The 17323-nt window shown below is 35.6% G+C and overlaps 2 protein-coding genes across 2 annotated transcripts; both read right to left on the bottom strand.

Moving 5' to 3' along the window:
- Positions 1-2474: 2474 nt before the first annotated feature.
- TRIADDRAFT_56952 (uncharacterized protein) lies at positions 2475-5503 on the bottom strand (the record flags this gene model as incomplete). The annotated part of the gene is made up of 7 exons (XM_002112641.1): positions 2475-2588; positions 2692-2901; positions 3007-3085; positions 3154-3320; positions 3717-4105; positions 4580-4779; positions 5142-5503. The coding sequence occupies 7 exons, from the start codon at positions 5501-5503 to the stop codon at positions 2475-2477; spliced, it is 1521 nt and encodes a 506-aa protein (XP_002112677.1).
- A 4226-nt stretch (positions 5504-9729) lies between these two features.
- TRIADDRAFT_56951 (uncharacterized protein) lies at positions 9730-12762 on the bottom strand (the record flags this gene model as incomplete). Its single annotated transcript, XM_002112640.1, has 9 exons — positions 9730-10107; positions 10215-10410; positions 10588-10744; positions 10838-11016; positions 11154-11207; positions 11287-11411; positions 11631-11807; positions 12251-12313; positions 12433-12762. 9 exons carry the CDS (start codon positions 12760-12762, stop codon positions 9730-9732), a joined length of 1659 nt encoding a protein of 552 aa, XP_002112676.1.
- Positions 12763-17323: the final 4561 nt, after the last annotated feature.

Below are 17323 nucleotides of genomic sequence, written 5' to 3'. Positions count from 1 at the left end.
AGAAATACAAGATAGCATGTTCTCGTAGAAATGGAATGTCTTTTCATCTAATAATATATACCCGTATGTATAGCGTACAAAAAGTATAAATTTAGTAAAACACCATTTACCATTTACCTTAAATTATCCGATCAATTTGGATGGGTAATAACACAATTATTCCACCGTATTACCTAAAATTAAAATAAGTGATCAGAAAGAAAAACAGAATAGCCTATTTTCGTAGTAAATAATTTATTCCTTTCAAAAATAGAGTTTATGGAGTCTTTTTCCTTCCAGATCAAGGGTAGATCATATGAGAGTTAGCTGTTATCTTACTTCTAAAGCAAGTTGTCTCGAATTCTTGACCAGAATTTTTCTCACTCTTTCTTCTTCCCCTTCTTAATGATGCTAATCGATAGTAATATTCGCGGTAAGAGACGATTTACTGCAAAGATCAACGCCAATTTTGGTGGTGATCGGAAAAATAAACATCTAATAAAGTATATTAATACTCTCAATTTATGTTTATATACTTTAGACAAATCTATACGGGAAATAACGATACTATATAGTAGAGTAGTAAGTCGCTATTTCCTCTGAAAGGTATGAGATAGTTTATAGTAGATTCAAGCTATTTGAATGGCACTTCTAGCAAATCTCGATAATTTACCAGGGATATGTCATCTTGGCTATACTGAATTAACGTCTACTGAGCCACGTTGGAGTAAAGGTATAACTTGATCTTACTAAAATCCTAGAGTGTTGCAGAGAGATGTTGTAGTCATCATACTAAATTTTACCCTCGTAAGCCCTGACTGAGCATCAAAACCGATCTTCTATGAACCTAAAATATCGCATTTGGATTATACCTGGATTAGAGTCCTTTAAGTTAGACGGGTCAGATTTTACTTCACAAGGATCAACTTAGACAGGAGATACTTGATTATATCGTTCAAGTAAAGACCAATAGAGAATATAATATAATCTGCTTTACTAACAATTTGCTATTTTAGCTCGATGCGGTATCACTCATCCAATCGGTTGGCTATTTTAAGCGCTTTTATTTATAAATAATCCCTTATATAGAGGGTTTTTCTCAATCATTTGATGAATTAATTAGTTAACATTTGCAATAACAAAACCATCTCAGTAAGAGCTCTAGAAATCTGTTAATAAACACAATAATTGTATATTAATATTCCGTAAATGGTCACAAAAGTTAGCACATATTTATAATTATAATGTATCTATGTACGAAGCATACTTTTATAACTTAATTCCTTAACAAATTTTACACTTTGAGTTGCTATCATCACATAGAATTACAGTCTTTGATATCACCTTTCTATCTTCTAATATCAAGATATGATCTAACCTCATACTAATGATGTCGAAAACAATTTGTATAGTAGTACAGTAAAGCATTTTAACATACAAATGCTAATACAAATAGTTGATATCATTTCCTTCGGATTGACCGGTTAATAATTATACAGAATGCCTTACTGGTTGACAGTCTGAATTAGAGACATAAATTTAATAACATTACTCAATCTGTTATTAGATGATCACAATATATCAACATAAACCGAGTAAATACCTATACTAATCTTTTAGAGAATAAAATTAGAAACATGAATCGATTAGGAAAGGCTAATTTGAAATTAGTCTTATATGATCAAATAACCATCTTACTAATAAAGCTTAATAGACAACATTTGAATATTCCCGTCAGCTCATCAGAATATAGACATGGTAGATAACTATTGTACAAATGCTGCTTAGGTTATATTGATAGTGAATATGGAGTTAAGACAACATAATAAGTTGTACTATTTAGAGCATAAAGCAGTAAAGATTTCCCAGTTAGAGAGCTGCTTGTGGCAGTTAGGACATTGATACAATATGACGAGCTATGATACGATAAAGTTATGAGATATATTCTTAAACAAGCCCATATTTATTTTAAATTTGTTAAAAAATTATCAGACAAGATCGCAATATCAGAATGACTATGATTAAGATCCGACAATGAAATTTTAAGCGACTGCTTACATATCGAAATCGCTTCTCCTGTTAGCTAATGCACTTTATATAATGTACAGTGCATATTATTCTAGTATTTTAGTACAAAGGTAAAATAGGTAGAAGTAATTACGTGCTTCGAAAGAGAACGTTATACTTGGAAAGAGTGCCTTTTCCACCGTATCATAGTGCTAAATGTTAGATAATTGCAACACAAAGATTGATCTTACAGGTTAAGAAATATAAATGTGAGTATGTATACGAACGAGGAAATATGAATATATAATAGATTCTTTGTGTGGCTGTTTTTAATGAATATTTATTCCTAGTCTAGTACTCCGAGCCTAATATAACGTATTTCCAATAAATTTCTGGTAAGACTTTACATCTATCTGTATTATCAAGACCGGAAATTTCTAGAGTCCATTATAAAAATCACAAGCATAGTTCGATTCCCAATCGCCGTTTCAATTTCTTGGTTGAAAAGCAATTTGAAGATCTTGATCAGGAGATGCAACTAAGCTAAATGTTGCTCCGATTTCATTTTCATTACGGCAGTCAACATGAAATTCCGAAATCAGCTAACATGCAAACATAAATAATATCAGATACCGTTATAAAATAGATTGTATAATGATTACTAAAATTTTATTATCATCAATTTAAAATTAAAAGAAAACATACTCTAGCAATAGTTAATTCCATTTGCAGTTCTGCTATGCGTCTTCCAATACACATTCTTGGTCCAAGTCCAAATGAAATAATACTAAATGGAAGGCGCTGGTGCTGTGACGATGCTGATGATCGTATCCATCGTTCCGGTTTAATCTTTGTGGCTTCTTCAAAAATTGATTCATCTCTTGATATGAGATGCATCAATGCTAAAACTCTTGTCTGTAAGCGCGTATACACCGATGTTAATGGTATCAACTCAAGATAAATGTTCAGAAATATCAGGCTTTAATTAAACTCCTACATTTCATAAATTTACAATTATACCTTTGCAGGAATATGATATCCACTTAATACAACATCTTGGTCAAGGATACGCGCTGTTGCATGTACTACAGGATATAATCTAATTAAAAATATAAGGTAATGGTTGTTCATCTATCCAGCTTTGTAAATTAAAGTATCATCAGATACCGTTGGCTTTCTTTGATAACTCCTCTTAAGTAAGGCATTTTCTGTAAAGTTTGACTATCAGGTAATTCTCCATCTTTTAATACACTGCTGACTTCATGATATAGCTTATCTTGAATATCAGGATTCTTGCCCAAGATAAAGAGCGTCCACAATATTGTGGTAGCGGTCTGAAATAAAATTGTAGCTTATAACAATTTGTAGAAAATTTTAAATAAATCTGAATATTCCTATACATTTTATGATTGGATATAAAATTTATGCTGATTAATGGGTATACTAGATTAAGGTAATTTTTGCAAATGTAGGTTTGAGATTGCATCATACCCTACAGTCTAGTCCACATAATAAATATGAACACAATTATCAACGAATAATTACAATCATACCACTTACGGGATGAATATGATAGTAAATGTTGATAAAGTCATGTAGGCTCTGACTTTCATTTTACCATATTAATGTATCACAATAACCTCTATAAATTTACAGTACGTCTCTTGGAGCAAATAATGTATTTTCTAGATCTAATTTAAAAATGAAATATTTATAGTAAGATAACTTACTGTATCCACGCCTGCCATCATCAGCTCGATCATATTACTAGCAATTTCTTCATCATTTAATTCCCCACGCGATAAAACATATGGTAAAAATTCTAAATCTTCAGTACGTTGTTTATTCTGTCGGTTATTCAAAAGATTAATCTCAGTAGATGATAATCGATTTCGCTCTTCTTCAATGAGTTTGCCACCAATCTCAAATAATGTATCCCAATAGCTGCAATATGCTTTCCATCCTTTGGTTTTAATATATTTGTAATATGGTGGCAATAGCATAAATTGACCAGTAACCTCTAGCATCTGACAGACAGTCTCATAAAATCTCTTGGCGATTGGAGTAGGAGGATCATTGAATGCTCCAAGCCGTTTATTAAATAAAATGGTATTATTGGCTAATAATCCAATGGAAATATAAGGTCAGTATTTTTGTTAATAAAGAGTTTTTCTATATATGTATACGGTAGTTTGCTTTAAGCTCTCTCTCTTTGCTACGCTAGTAATGTATCGTTCTAATAATGATTATAAAATCGATTGACTATGAAATTTCTTCCGATGGATGCAGATTTTAATATCGCTATAGAAAATGCTTGCCTAAAGCGATAGCAAAATTGGATTCTTATTTCAGAGGATACAGTAGCAAATAAAAAGTGAATTGGACACTTTAAATTATAGACACCCGGTTGTATTTGCAGTTATAACAGCTTTCGATATTTTAACATTATTGAAATCAAGTTAGGATCGTAAAGAGTTTACGAGAGGAAATAGGATTAAAATGACAAGCATTTCATTGGTACTATGTATTCAATTCTTACATTACAGCTATATATCGCATATACGTATATTGATCAACTGTTAGGGTTTCTTACTTTCAAAGGCCCACTTGCACAATGCATCCTTAAGATTAGCTAATTCTCCATTTCGATTATCTGTTATCCGTTTCTGTCTTATATGTGCTATTAGATCGGTGATGACTTGATTTATCCTTTCGCTATATGCACTGACATCCTTCAATTTAAGTAGCTTTTTATCCATTACACTTCTTGATCTCCGCCAGTCTTCCCCTTCTCTGTTAAGAAAAGACAACATCAGATCGCGTTCTAGCATCTGGATAATTGAGTTATTTTATTTAATTGTAATGGATTCCAGCACTAAACTATGTGAGAATAGTTTGATTCATAGTTCCAAGCAATTGTGTTAGACTTAATCTGGGCATTTTTTGCTCGTTTTTAGAGTGTGATTTACATGATGAATCAATTTCAATTTTCTATCTAGCTTAGCCATGCTATTACAGTATACGAATATTTATGCTGAATAGAATAAAAGGTAACTACAGAGTGATCAATAACGAGCATACGTGTATAGGAAGGGAAAACTTTCATTCAATATGAGCAGCACCATAAAGCAATCATATCTTAAATGATCTATTACCCGATTAAAACACCTTTGGGCTTTTTTCGTTGTTCACGATAAATGACCCATGGATTTACTGGTCCTTTACTTGGATATTTTCCTTCAGCGCTAAACATAGTAGCAACATCTTCCGGTGTTGATATAAATACTAACTCCATATTACCAATCTTGTCTTTAAAAATGGGTCCGTATGTTTTCTTGTACTCCGCAAATAGCAAGTGGGGTCTTTTTTGATAGAAGCCATTATTTTTTAATAAAGTCCACAAGGTACCAATAATAGGATAACCTTTAGGTCCAGGTACTTGAGTGTAAGGTTTAGCATTTGCTATTTTCTCTTCATCATCCAGCTTTTGGGCAGCAGTAGGCGGCGTCGATTGCATCGCTATCCTACCTTGTATGCTATTTGCTGCAAGAGGATAAAGTACTTTTCTTGGCAAGCGAGATAACATGACTTGAATTGTATTTCTCCTCGATCCTAATTTGCTTGTTTACTATGGCAATCTCTGTCAATAGTCCTGTAATAAGAAATAAGATGATGTTGAATATCAAAGTAGGAGTCAAAATGGCTGTGCCACTACCGTAGACAATGCACAACACAGCAGCGAATAACAAGACGAATGATATCTATGCACAGCAACATGAAAACCAATTTGAATCTACACAGGGAATAGATTGTAATAGAATGCCCTAGATAGCTGCTATGATCACTATCGTATCAATTCCATCTCATCGTGATAAAGTATTGGAGAATAAAACAACTTTAAAATCACAAAATAATGTGCAAAAGCTGACCCAAATTGTCGAATGTATCTGGAGATTATCCAATCAATTTTGGTTACCTAGCATTCCATCTTCAATAAACAACACTAATCCAATGATTTTTGACCACACATTATCCAGCTTGTGTTTATTAAAATTGAACTAACAAAATCAACATGTCCTGATAGTAACTTGAAAAAGAAAGCTATACAGTAAGTACTCCTGACGTACCGTAAGGATGCTAACTTTGAAATGCAAGATCGCAGTTAACAGCGAGTTGGCAAATCCTTGAGTCGGTCTTGCAGTTAACTGATCAACTCGTAGTTGGACTGGCTAAGTGTCTATGCCTAAACTTTGCTTGTAGGTAAAAACAAGAAGCGAATGACCATTTCTTTCCTCCTCTAGCACAAGCCTACGCCGTGTGAAGAGTAAGCTATCTTACCTGTAGACAAGTAGTTCTGGAGGATTTGACCGCACCTTTCCTTGCTCTATCTTTTCAAAAGTTTATTTCCTCTTTTTAATCGTGCTAATCGATAGCAATATCCAAGGTAAGAGTAGATTTGCTTCCGTGATCAACGCTAATATTTTCTTAATTGATCATGATAATCATTGTTACTTCTGAACTAATCTGAACTACCGCTCACGGCAATTTCCATAGCCAACATCGTAGAATAAAAAATAACTTTATTACAGTGTTAAAAGGTTATTCGATATTAGCAATAACAGAAACTATAATCTATGGTAGACAGTTGTCTTGTACTCTTGACTTAGCAAAGCGGAGAGGCTACTTTAGCTCTCTCTCCAAGACCTTTTTATCCTATTCGGGTTTGAGTTATTTGTCAACAAATCTCCAACACAAAAATTCCTATACGGGAACTAGCTTTTATTGACATCCTACTATAAGCTTTAGTCGGCGCTAGCCATGTCTGGTTATCGTCCGCCCGACTCTTGTTTTGACTTTTGAGAGCCAATTAAGTTTGCCCTTAGGCTCACCAATTCGCCTCCTGCTAAGTAAACACTAACCGTTAAATTATGGCTATCAGATCGCGATTTTTCAGTAGTAACTAGTGAGTATTGGCTGGGCATAGTGCTGCCATTCGTAAAACTCTGCAATAGTCTTCTACAAGGTTTGGCTGTATGGTCATCGAGGTAGGATGGGTTTGCTTACCTCGATGGCCGGTAACCTGTTTTAGGAGGAATTTTCTCATTGGACTTGATCCCCTTTCTTGAATTCAATCAAGCTTTGGTTTTATTGCGCGAAATTTCATGCAGTTTATTATTAATTCACATTGATATCCACTTGACTTATCTTTATTCGTATTTAGTACTCATGTATAGCAGATCGATAAAAGTAGATCACGTTGGATATATTTTTATTGCAGATTTTGCAGTATAAAAATACTAGAATCGAATATATTAATAGGTTCTGTGGTGGATCTTGAGGTTGACCAATATTTTAATGATTATTCGCGACAAGTTCTCAAATTAAGTTCAATGGCAGATTGCTACAAATCTCCATGTTCTAGTTATCAAAAATAGTGACTACTATACTATCATGGAGCATGGTCTTACAGCACTTGATCTTGCCAAAGGCCAAAAGTGTTCTACTTCAAAGTGATCACACTGAATTTTACTCTGTTAGGCCATGACAGCATAGAAATCCATCTTTAAGATTAAGATTATAATATACTAATACTTGATACCACAAATCTAGTAAATATCTATGTTAAATTTTAGCAAATTAAATCCCAAAATTAATCCGATTTGATAATGCAAACTAGTGCCGTAAAATTGAATCGCCATCTAAATGAGGCATAGTAGAAGAAATTTAAATATTTCTTTGGCCTCTTCAGAATATATCAATCCTAGAATTAATTGATCCAATCTAGGATTGATTAGACCTTTAGTCTATCCTATAATTGACATGATATCACAAAGTTATCTACCTAAAGACTTTATTTAGGGAGATTATATCATAACAAAATGCTTGGGGTTTCACATTGATTGCCGAGCAATAAATGACTACTTTAAATCATCATAAATAGTTGAAGTCGATCAAGATCAACACTATTTCGAGTCTTGAATGAATGTTTAGCTCAAACTCAGGAAGTGTAACATTGATCCGATCTAGGATTAATTAGCCCTTTACTCTATCCTATAATTGACCAAATTTGGGCTTTGACCGTAATAGAGTAAATACGGAATAGAGCTAATATTATAAATTGTATTATTCAGAGCTTACTTAAAAGTACTAGTGACTGTATGCTGGAGAGAGAAAACTGGTTATAATAGTTAGGACATTGATATAATATTATGGATACATGATATCACAAAGCCATCGGATAGAATTCCTGGACTTGTACAATAAAATTCAGATTGGAACAAGCACATGTTGGATCGATAGTCGTTTATTTGCAATGCATCACAGCAGGCTCTTCATGCTAACTTTAGGTAGGATAGAAATTTCCTATACTGTTATACGAAGCTATAACCTAATGATGATTGTGGCCAGGAGTCGACAATTGATTTTTGAGTATCATCTTATATATGGAAATGCGTTCTACTTTGCGAGTAGATTAACTAGATTTAGCCGTGAAATGAAAGAGCCTCATAACAATTCTGTCTAATCTAGTTTCGTTCTCACAAAATAAATGTCTCAGGCAGATAGAAATTGAAAGCAGGCTTTAATTACAGAGTAAAGAATAGTGGAGCAATGATTGACTAGAACAGCAAAAGAAATAAAGTCTAGTGGTACTCCAAGCTCATCTCTATAGTTCTTAAATACAGTTTGTTTATTAATCTATTCGCGGCAACAAAGTTGCCTACAATCGGACATTGAGTTATTAAACAGAAGACGTTTCCTTAAAGACATCATCAATATGTTTTACGGTATAAATCAACCTACTGAAAATATCATTGCGCTTCTACTAACTTACGAAAAAAATAAAATAACGGTCGATTAAAATCATAATTTGACTGGAAAAATATCGACTTTAGAATATGGTGGAATACTTTCGTTTAAAATTGCTATACGTGCTTTGTTATATTATATTTTATGCTTAGTTAAATATATTATTTAGGAAAATTATATCATAACAAAACGCTTGGGGTTTCACTTTAATTGCCGAGCAATAAATGACCACTTTAAATCATCATAAATAGTTGAAGTCGATCAAGATCAACACTATTTTCGAGTCTTGAATGAATGTTTATCTCAAACTCAGGAAGTGTAACATACATAGTAAGAGAATCGAGCTGCAAATTTTCTTTCAATGTGTTGCTTTGTGTAAGTAAATCCGTTCATTTGAAGTGGAAATTTATCAGTTTTTGTAAAACATTGATGTTTTAAGATTGGCGATTTGATATTTTCTGCTTCCGTATGGAGTCAAAATTTTGCTTGTTGAACATACACATTGGAAATTTTCTTGAAAAAGTGATGCGAATTAATACGTCGACTTTTTAATTAATTGTCCAAGAGAAAAAATTTACAATTTAAAATATGAAACATTACTTTCATTATTGACATGAATACTGCTTCAATTATATAACCAGTAGTATCGATCATAACAAGAAATGCGAGTAATCAATGTCTAGTAAATTGCAGTGTAATTATTCATATTTAGTCGAAATTTGATGGCCACGATAGCAATTAAGCCAGAAACCACTAATCGTTTACATTATTTTATGTTACAACAAATTGCCTCGTTACAGTATTTCGATAAAATTCCTGATTAATTAGAATCTACAAATTTTTCAATTTATTTGATTTTCTACGCAATAGTTTAGTATGTATAATAAAAATTATATATCCTCAGTTATAAATTACATATATATATAAATATATACATCACGCTGTTGACCAGTGAAAATTACCGTTTATCAATTGTACACTTTTAATCGATTTTCCATCAAGGCTATTTTTACTGGCTAATTGTTTCAACATTACCTCAGATAAATTGTAATTTTGCAATTTAGCTACTGGCATCACTTCATCGGGTAGATGATTTGAATTACTATCGTCTAACATTGAGTGACCACTCGTATTGAAAACAGAAGTAGATTCCAAGCATTTAATGGAGGCCTTCATATTATTTCCATGAGCAGAGCGTAAAAGATTACATATTCGAATAAACTGGCAAGGAATAACTGGCCCGGATATTTCTAAATAGGATTTTTCTTCTGTTTTACCAAGAATATTTGGCTGCTTCATTTTATTACATTTAAACTAGAAATTGATGAATACAATGCGTTCAGTTAGGTAAGTGTACAATAACTGACTGTTTTTAAAACATATAAATTATCAAAATTAATAAAGCTTTCAAAAGTAATTACCGTTAAAGGTTTTAGAGTGCCACCGCAAAATGCGACAGGTGATAGAATTGTGGGAGGAATTCCAGCTTGCCAACCAATAGGTGCAACCAAGTTCTTGTAATTTAGAAGAAAGTTATAAAAGGCATGAACATGGGAGCTGCCTTCAATTCGTAAAGCAGAAGCTTTTTGGCGATCGTTAATATCATTTACATTATGGCTAAATGAAGTTGTTAAGGATGATTAGCTATATATGTCAATCTGTTCTTATCCAATCAATTACTGTATACCTTCTACCTTATTAAAGTTTTATCATTATTCGAATAACTCTACGAAAGGATACGTCGGTGAATAGGCAATTTTCATGAATGTGTTATCGATCCCTCTGTTTTTTAACCAGTCTAAGTGACTTTCATCATCTTCAGCATTTCCAGTAAGGGAATCTGAATCACTGTTGACGTCGAATTCATCATCGCTGACTACAAAATTGTCTTTGTATTCATCTGTTGCTTCTTGCTCATTGCCTTTCCTACCAACTGCATGAAACTGAATTCCTGAAAGCAAATACAGTCGGTCAATCTTAATAAGCTAACTATCATAGCGTATTATTACCAAGTAAAATAGTGTGATTATGAAAACAAGACTACCTTCATTAGATAATAATTGACGAAATCCTGACGTTGTAGAACTCACGATGGCGGTAATAGAGGGAGAGCCGTTGATGCCCTCAGCAATAAAAAGTATACTAAATTGGTGAGTGCATAAATAGAAGTACGGACATTTCTGACACCTTGTCATGTGATATATAGAATAAAAGCTCTCTTTCCTATGAAAGTAAAATAGACGTGTTGATATTATTTCAATATCATGCAGCATTTAGGCAGCTTCAATTCAATAACGATACAATATCGATGTATATGATACACTATCTAAAGACAGACAGTTGAAGTAATATATCCTAACCAGTTAGACATCATTGCTTTTAGCATTTGCTCATTCGTAACTATTGGACCGGCCCTGTGTATGATTTATCAGTTGATTAGTAGAAAGAAGGTAGTAGATGATGCAAAACGAATTCAAAGTCAGAGATCCTTACTGTGAGAGTTTAGAAGGCTTTCTGCCTGTTCTGGGAAATAATTCTATTCCAGGCAATACAGGGTGGCACCAGGTCAATAAATATTGCTTTAGCAAAGTTCCCAGATTATCTGGTTGATTGTTTAACTAAAGCATAATTATTTCATTTTAGTTATTAGATACTGTTATTGATGATTATCTGTGTTACAATTTTAAACCAACAATTTGAAGATCACTAATGCTTTTACAACATCATCCATTCAGCTAGTGTTCAAAAATGGCAATCACATGATTTCATATCCAAACTTATAACTATACTATATGTTATTTCATTATGCTATCAGTGAAAGAATTGATGTAGCTTACCTCTGACTGATTACAGCAGCGTACAAAATTAGTTACAGCCATAATTTCATCATTGCTAGTGATATTATTACACCATTGCAAGGGAGTTTGACAAATAAATCTGCAGCTAAGCTTTAAAGACCAATCTACCGGCAACGATGTACCAAAATTGAGCTTTGACAATTCTTGCATATCATTCTAAAGGAGAGAATTGCTAACGATTATTTTTAATGAATTCTAGGAGCATTATATTATGGACCAAGCGGAACGACTTTTTAAAGCATAGTATTCCGTTGTGTACAATTCTATTCTTTTCGTGTCCACTACTATCATTGTAAAGTCATGGACAGAAATTAGGCAGCATCGGCAGAAACTTTCATTACGGATCGACTCCTTTCTTTACGTGTAAAGTGCAAATCATGGTGAAAGTCATGGACTGAAAACTAGGCACTATTGGTAACCACAATGATTGAAGATTGGCTTCTATGTGCAGTATTACCATAGCGAAAGTCATGAACTGAAAATTAAGCACTACCGTATTGCAAGTCTATGTGATCACTTTTATTGAGGATCGACTTGTTTCTTTGATAGACTGAGCATTAGGCACTACTAGTAACAACTTTTATTAAGGATTGACTTACAAAGTGACGACTTGGAATGGCATTTTCGATCGCATGATCCGCAGCCATGTTGAATTTTTTCTCCTAATGTCATTGGAACGATTAATTAGATATTATAAACATGAGCACAGCCATTGGCTAATGATCAAATATCGTTCATTGGTGGTACTCACGATCAGAAAAGTGATATTACAAGAACTAACCTGTTGAAAATGGTCGATAGCATCAAATAGCGACGGCTGTTGATCCGATTGCTTGACTTTCATTTCATGACTTTCAAGCTGATCTCCTGGAAAAGAATGGCTACCAGGGTCGCCATGACTATCCTCCTGGACATTGGTATCCACGACTTGCAACACTTGGCGTTGATGGCTAGCTGAAGGAGTCTTGCGTGATTTCCTCCTCTTCTGCAATCGTAGTCGAATAATATCGTTGGGTTTGTTCCATTTTGGCGACTGAGATGAAGAAGGACTAGATTTAGTCGGTGTTTCTTCATTTTCTTGGCAGGCAAGAGCTTTCCCCAACCTCCCCATTTTGATTTTCCCGCGTAATAATGATGGAGTGCGCAAGTCGATTGGATTTAAATAGACGCCCCATCTAAACTGATGTCACGTGTGGTGCTTCATCACTGCATCCTGATAGGAGGACTGGATGCGCGTATTAGCGACATTTATTTTGCATAGGATACAGAGTACCTTTAGTAATGGCTCGCAATTATGCCATCGGCATCCTAGTATACTCGTGTACTGTACAGATGAAATGAAAATACGACCAACGACAAATGAAAATGGCTTGCGAAAGTAATGTCTGCAGTAGCATCCATTTAACATTGCAAGTTGTAGTAGGAAACCATGGCTACAGGTGACATAATTTTTAGTAAAGACTTTGTCCATGGCATCGACTCATCGCCAGTAGCCCTAGTACTCTAACTATATTTTGAATATTGTCCAGCTCTTTGCTGAAAGGCATCGATTCGTTTGAGCAAGTGTGGGTGATAAAATGCGAGGGATTTTACCGTGGAGGTTAATAAGGAGGTTGTATTTTTACCTGCAAGGATTTTGCACAGGTCTGGCATCTACTCATCCCTGGTAGCACAAGTACTCTTACTACTATAGACGTTGGAAATGGTCATACCCTTTACAGGTCTAGCATCTACTCATCCCTGGTAGTACTACTGTAAACGTTAAAGCCGTCGATTCGTTTGAGCAAGTGTGTGTGATAAAATGCAAGGGATTTTACCATGGAGGTTAAAAGGAGGTTGTATTTGTACCTGCAAGGATTTTGCACAGGTCTGGCATCTACACATCCCTGGTAGTACTACTGTAGACGTTGAAAATAGTCATACCCTTTGCTGAATAGCCGTCGATTCGTTTGAGCAAGTGTGTGTGATAAAATGCAAGGGATTTTACCATGGAGGTTAAAAGGAGGTTGTATTTGTACCTGCAAGGATTTTGCACAGGTCTGGCATCTACACATCCCTGGTAGTACTACTGTAGACGTTGAAAATAGTCATACCCTTGCTGAATAGCCGTCGATTCGTTTGAGCAAGTGTGTGTGATAAAATGCAAGGGATTTTACCATGGAGGTTAAAAGGAGGTTGTATTTGTACCTGCAAGGATTTTGCACAGGTCTGGCATCTACACATCCCTGGTGGTACTACTGTAGACGTTGAAAATAGTCATACCCTTTGCTGAAAAGCCGTCGATTCGTTTGAGCAAGTGTGGGTGATAAAATGCGAGGGATTTTACCATGGAGGTTAATAAGGAGGTTGTATTTTTACCTGCAAGGATTTTGCACAGGTCTGGCATCTACTCATCCCTGGTAGTACTACTGTAGACGTTGGAAATAGTCATACCCTTTGCTGAAAAGCTGTCGATTCGTTTGAGCAAGTGTGGGTGATAAAATGCAAGGGATTTTACCATGGAGGTTAAAAGGAGATTGTATTTGTACCTGCAAGGATTTTGCACAGGTCTGGCATCGACTCATCCCTGGTAGTACTACTGTAGACGTTGAAAATAGTCATACCCTTTGCTGAAAAGCTGACGATTCGTTTGAGCAAGTGTGGGTGATAAAATGCAAGGGATTTTACCATGGAGGTTAAAAGGAGATTGTATTTGTACCTGCAAGGATTTTGCACAGGTCTGGCATCTACTCATCCCTGGTAGCACTAGTACTCTTACTACTATAGACGTTGGAAATGGTCATACCCTTTGCTGAAAAGCGATCGGTTTGTTTGAGCAAGTGTGGCAGACAAAATGCTAATGATTTTACTATCGAGGTAAAAAGAAGGTTGTTTTTTACTTGGATAGATTTTGTAGACGTCTGGCATCTACTCATCCGTGATAGCATTAGTAGTCGAACTATACGTTGGAAATTGTCATACTCTTTGCTGAACAGCCGACGATTCGTTTGAGCAAGTGTGGCAGACAAAATGGAAGTGATTTACCATCGAGGTGAAAAAGGAGGTTGTTTTTACCTGGATGGATTTTGTAGAGGTCTGGCATCTACTCATCTCTAATAGTACTAGTACTCCTACTATACTGTACGTTGGGAATGGTCATACCCTTTGCTGAAAAGCGGTCGATTCGTTTTGAGAAAGTGTGGCAGCTAAAATACTAATGATTTTACCATCAAGGTAAAAATGCAGGTTGTTTTTATTTGTATGAATTTTGCAGAGGTCTGTCTGGGTCGATTGGTGCACACTACACAACAGTGCCAGGCCAGGGACGAAGGGTAAAGAAGCTCTATTATTATTAATCTGATGGGAAATGGCGTATAGGAGGAAATGAGAAAATTTTCTCGGAGACAACTCTATGTGATAAAAGGTCTCCGTAGGATTACTATATTCTATTAAGTCGAGTAGATGACCGAATGAAATGAATTGCTATGGTACAGGACTGTATAGTGCTGTGCTACGCAGCCGATGGATGCTATATGGTGTTAGTCTGAGAGAATAGGATAAAACTTGGGTTGCATTTTTGCATCAAGCGTTGCTTTACGGATCATTCCAAGCACTAAAAAGTTTGCTCATTTTCCCATCGAATACTAACTGTTTGATAGGGGAAGTTGGGTTTCATTTAGACATTTCTTCAACCCTGATAGAGGATGGAATGATCATGAATACACTACTCCAAGTGACTAGTAATCATTTCTAGTAGTCCATCACTAGATGTTGCAAGAGATCAAGTGTTGATTATATCCTTGATACAGCAATAAACTATCTTGCATTTCCACCTCGTGCTAACGCAGACAAGTTGATTATTTGCCAAGCGATTTGTGCCATCGTGTGCTGTGTCATGATGACTCAGGCTAGGATGCTACGCCATTAGCTGACAATGCACCGTCATGGCTTAAGGTCTACCAGAGATTCTCTTGATTGATAGTCTGCTTGCAATAACTTTCATCATGTCTTTTATCGTGCCACCATGAGCACTGAAGTCGAATAAGACTGGCTGACCATTCTTATTCTTTATTAGTCAACATACTGTACAGAGATCGTAAATTTGGATTCTACAGTAGTCTTATAACGCATTTCAAGACGGATTGGAGAGGATGCTGCGTCATGAGCTGACAATGTACCGTCATGCCTCATCATGGCTGCATGCCCTAAGGTCGACAAGAGATTCTCTCCACTGATTGTCTACTTGCAATAGCTTCCATCATGTCTTTTATCGTGCCACCATAAGCACTGAAGTCGAATAAGACTGCTTAGCCATTCTTATTATTGGTTCGTCAACATACAGAAATGGCAAATTTGAATTCTAGTCTTATAACGTATTTCAAGACGGATAGAAGGGGATTCTACGCCATGAGCTGACAATGCACCATCATGCCTCATCATGGCTGTATGCTTGAAGGTCGACAAGAGATTGTCTGCTTCTAATAGCTTCCATCATGTCTTTTATCTTGCCACCATAAGCAATTAAGTCGAATAAGACTGCTTAGCCATGCTTATTATTGGTTCGTTAACATACAGAGATGACAAATTTGGATTCTAGTCTTACAACGCATTTCAAAATGGATTGGAAGAGGATGCTGCGTCATGAGCTGACAATGCACCGTCATGCCTTATCATGGCTGCATGCCCTAAGGTCGACAAAAGATTCTCTCCACTGATTGTCTGCTTCTACTAGCTTCCATCATGGCTTTTATCACGCCACCATAGCTATTTAAGTGGAAGAAGAAGATTGTCTTAGTCAATATTCAGAGTATACTGTACAGTATTGCTCAAGGGGCAGTGCATAAACCAAGCTTGGAGTAGAACATTGGACGGTTGGCTACAGCAAGACATACAGTCCACCGTCCTGGCGGTAGTTACAGACATTAGTACCTTTAATAAGAAGGCTAATCGCGTCTCGTTTAGAATCATTGCAAGGGTTAGGCAGGCGATGGATGCTGCCCATTTCTGATGGTGTTGTCCAATTCCACAGCAGACATGGCTACATGATCGATTTGCAGTATCTTGCATGCACCATATTGAAGCTAATGCACTTAGACTAGAGCTGATCTTGACTACAAAAGCAAAGATTGAATATTATGTCACCGAAGCAAAGTAAAGACAAGGCCACATTCCATCAGGAAGGCCATGTGGTGGTAAGCAGGAGTACTGTAGAAGAAGGATTGGATCAGCCAGTAGGCCACCGATGCGTAGTCGGAAAGTCCGCCATCTTGAATAGCTTATTCGATCGCGAAGTAGAAGATGAAAGTAGTCAATCGAGTCGCATTAAGTAGTGCTACTCTACTGGATAGAGGAGATGAAATGACTTGATGATCATAGTGTTAAGACGAAATGAGATACAACAGATTGGCCGCCCCCCCCCTCCCCCTCCAAAAAAATAGAGAACGTCCATTAAATGTGATGGACGATCCAAAGCAAGCATGTTTACTAGTCATTGCAGTAGGCCAAGTGATTGAAGAGAGTGTGCATTGAATTGATAAAGTGGTAAAGAGTCCAAGGAAACATGGAAATAATGTCTAGGGTGATAGTGTAGCATGAACAGATTGACATAGAATAAAATAGCAAGTATGTAGTCATAATCGGTTCGTATTCCTGAATGTAAAAAAATTGTGGCAACACTACTGTACGTGATCAGA

This window comes from Trichoplax adhaerens, genomic scaffold (genome assembly GCF_000150275.1).
Source record: "Trichoplax adhaerens TRIADscaffold_5 genomic scaffold, whole genome shotgun sequence".
Taxonomy (NCBI): Eukaryota; Metazoa; Placozoa; class Uniplacotomia; order Trichoplacea; family Trichoplacidae; genus Trichoplax; species Trichoplax adhaerens.
This window is presented reverse-complemented; position numbering and strand designations above follow the sequence as displayed.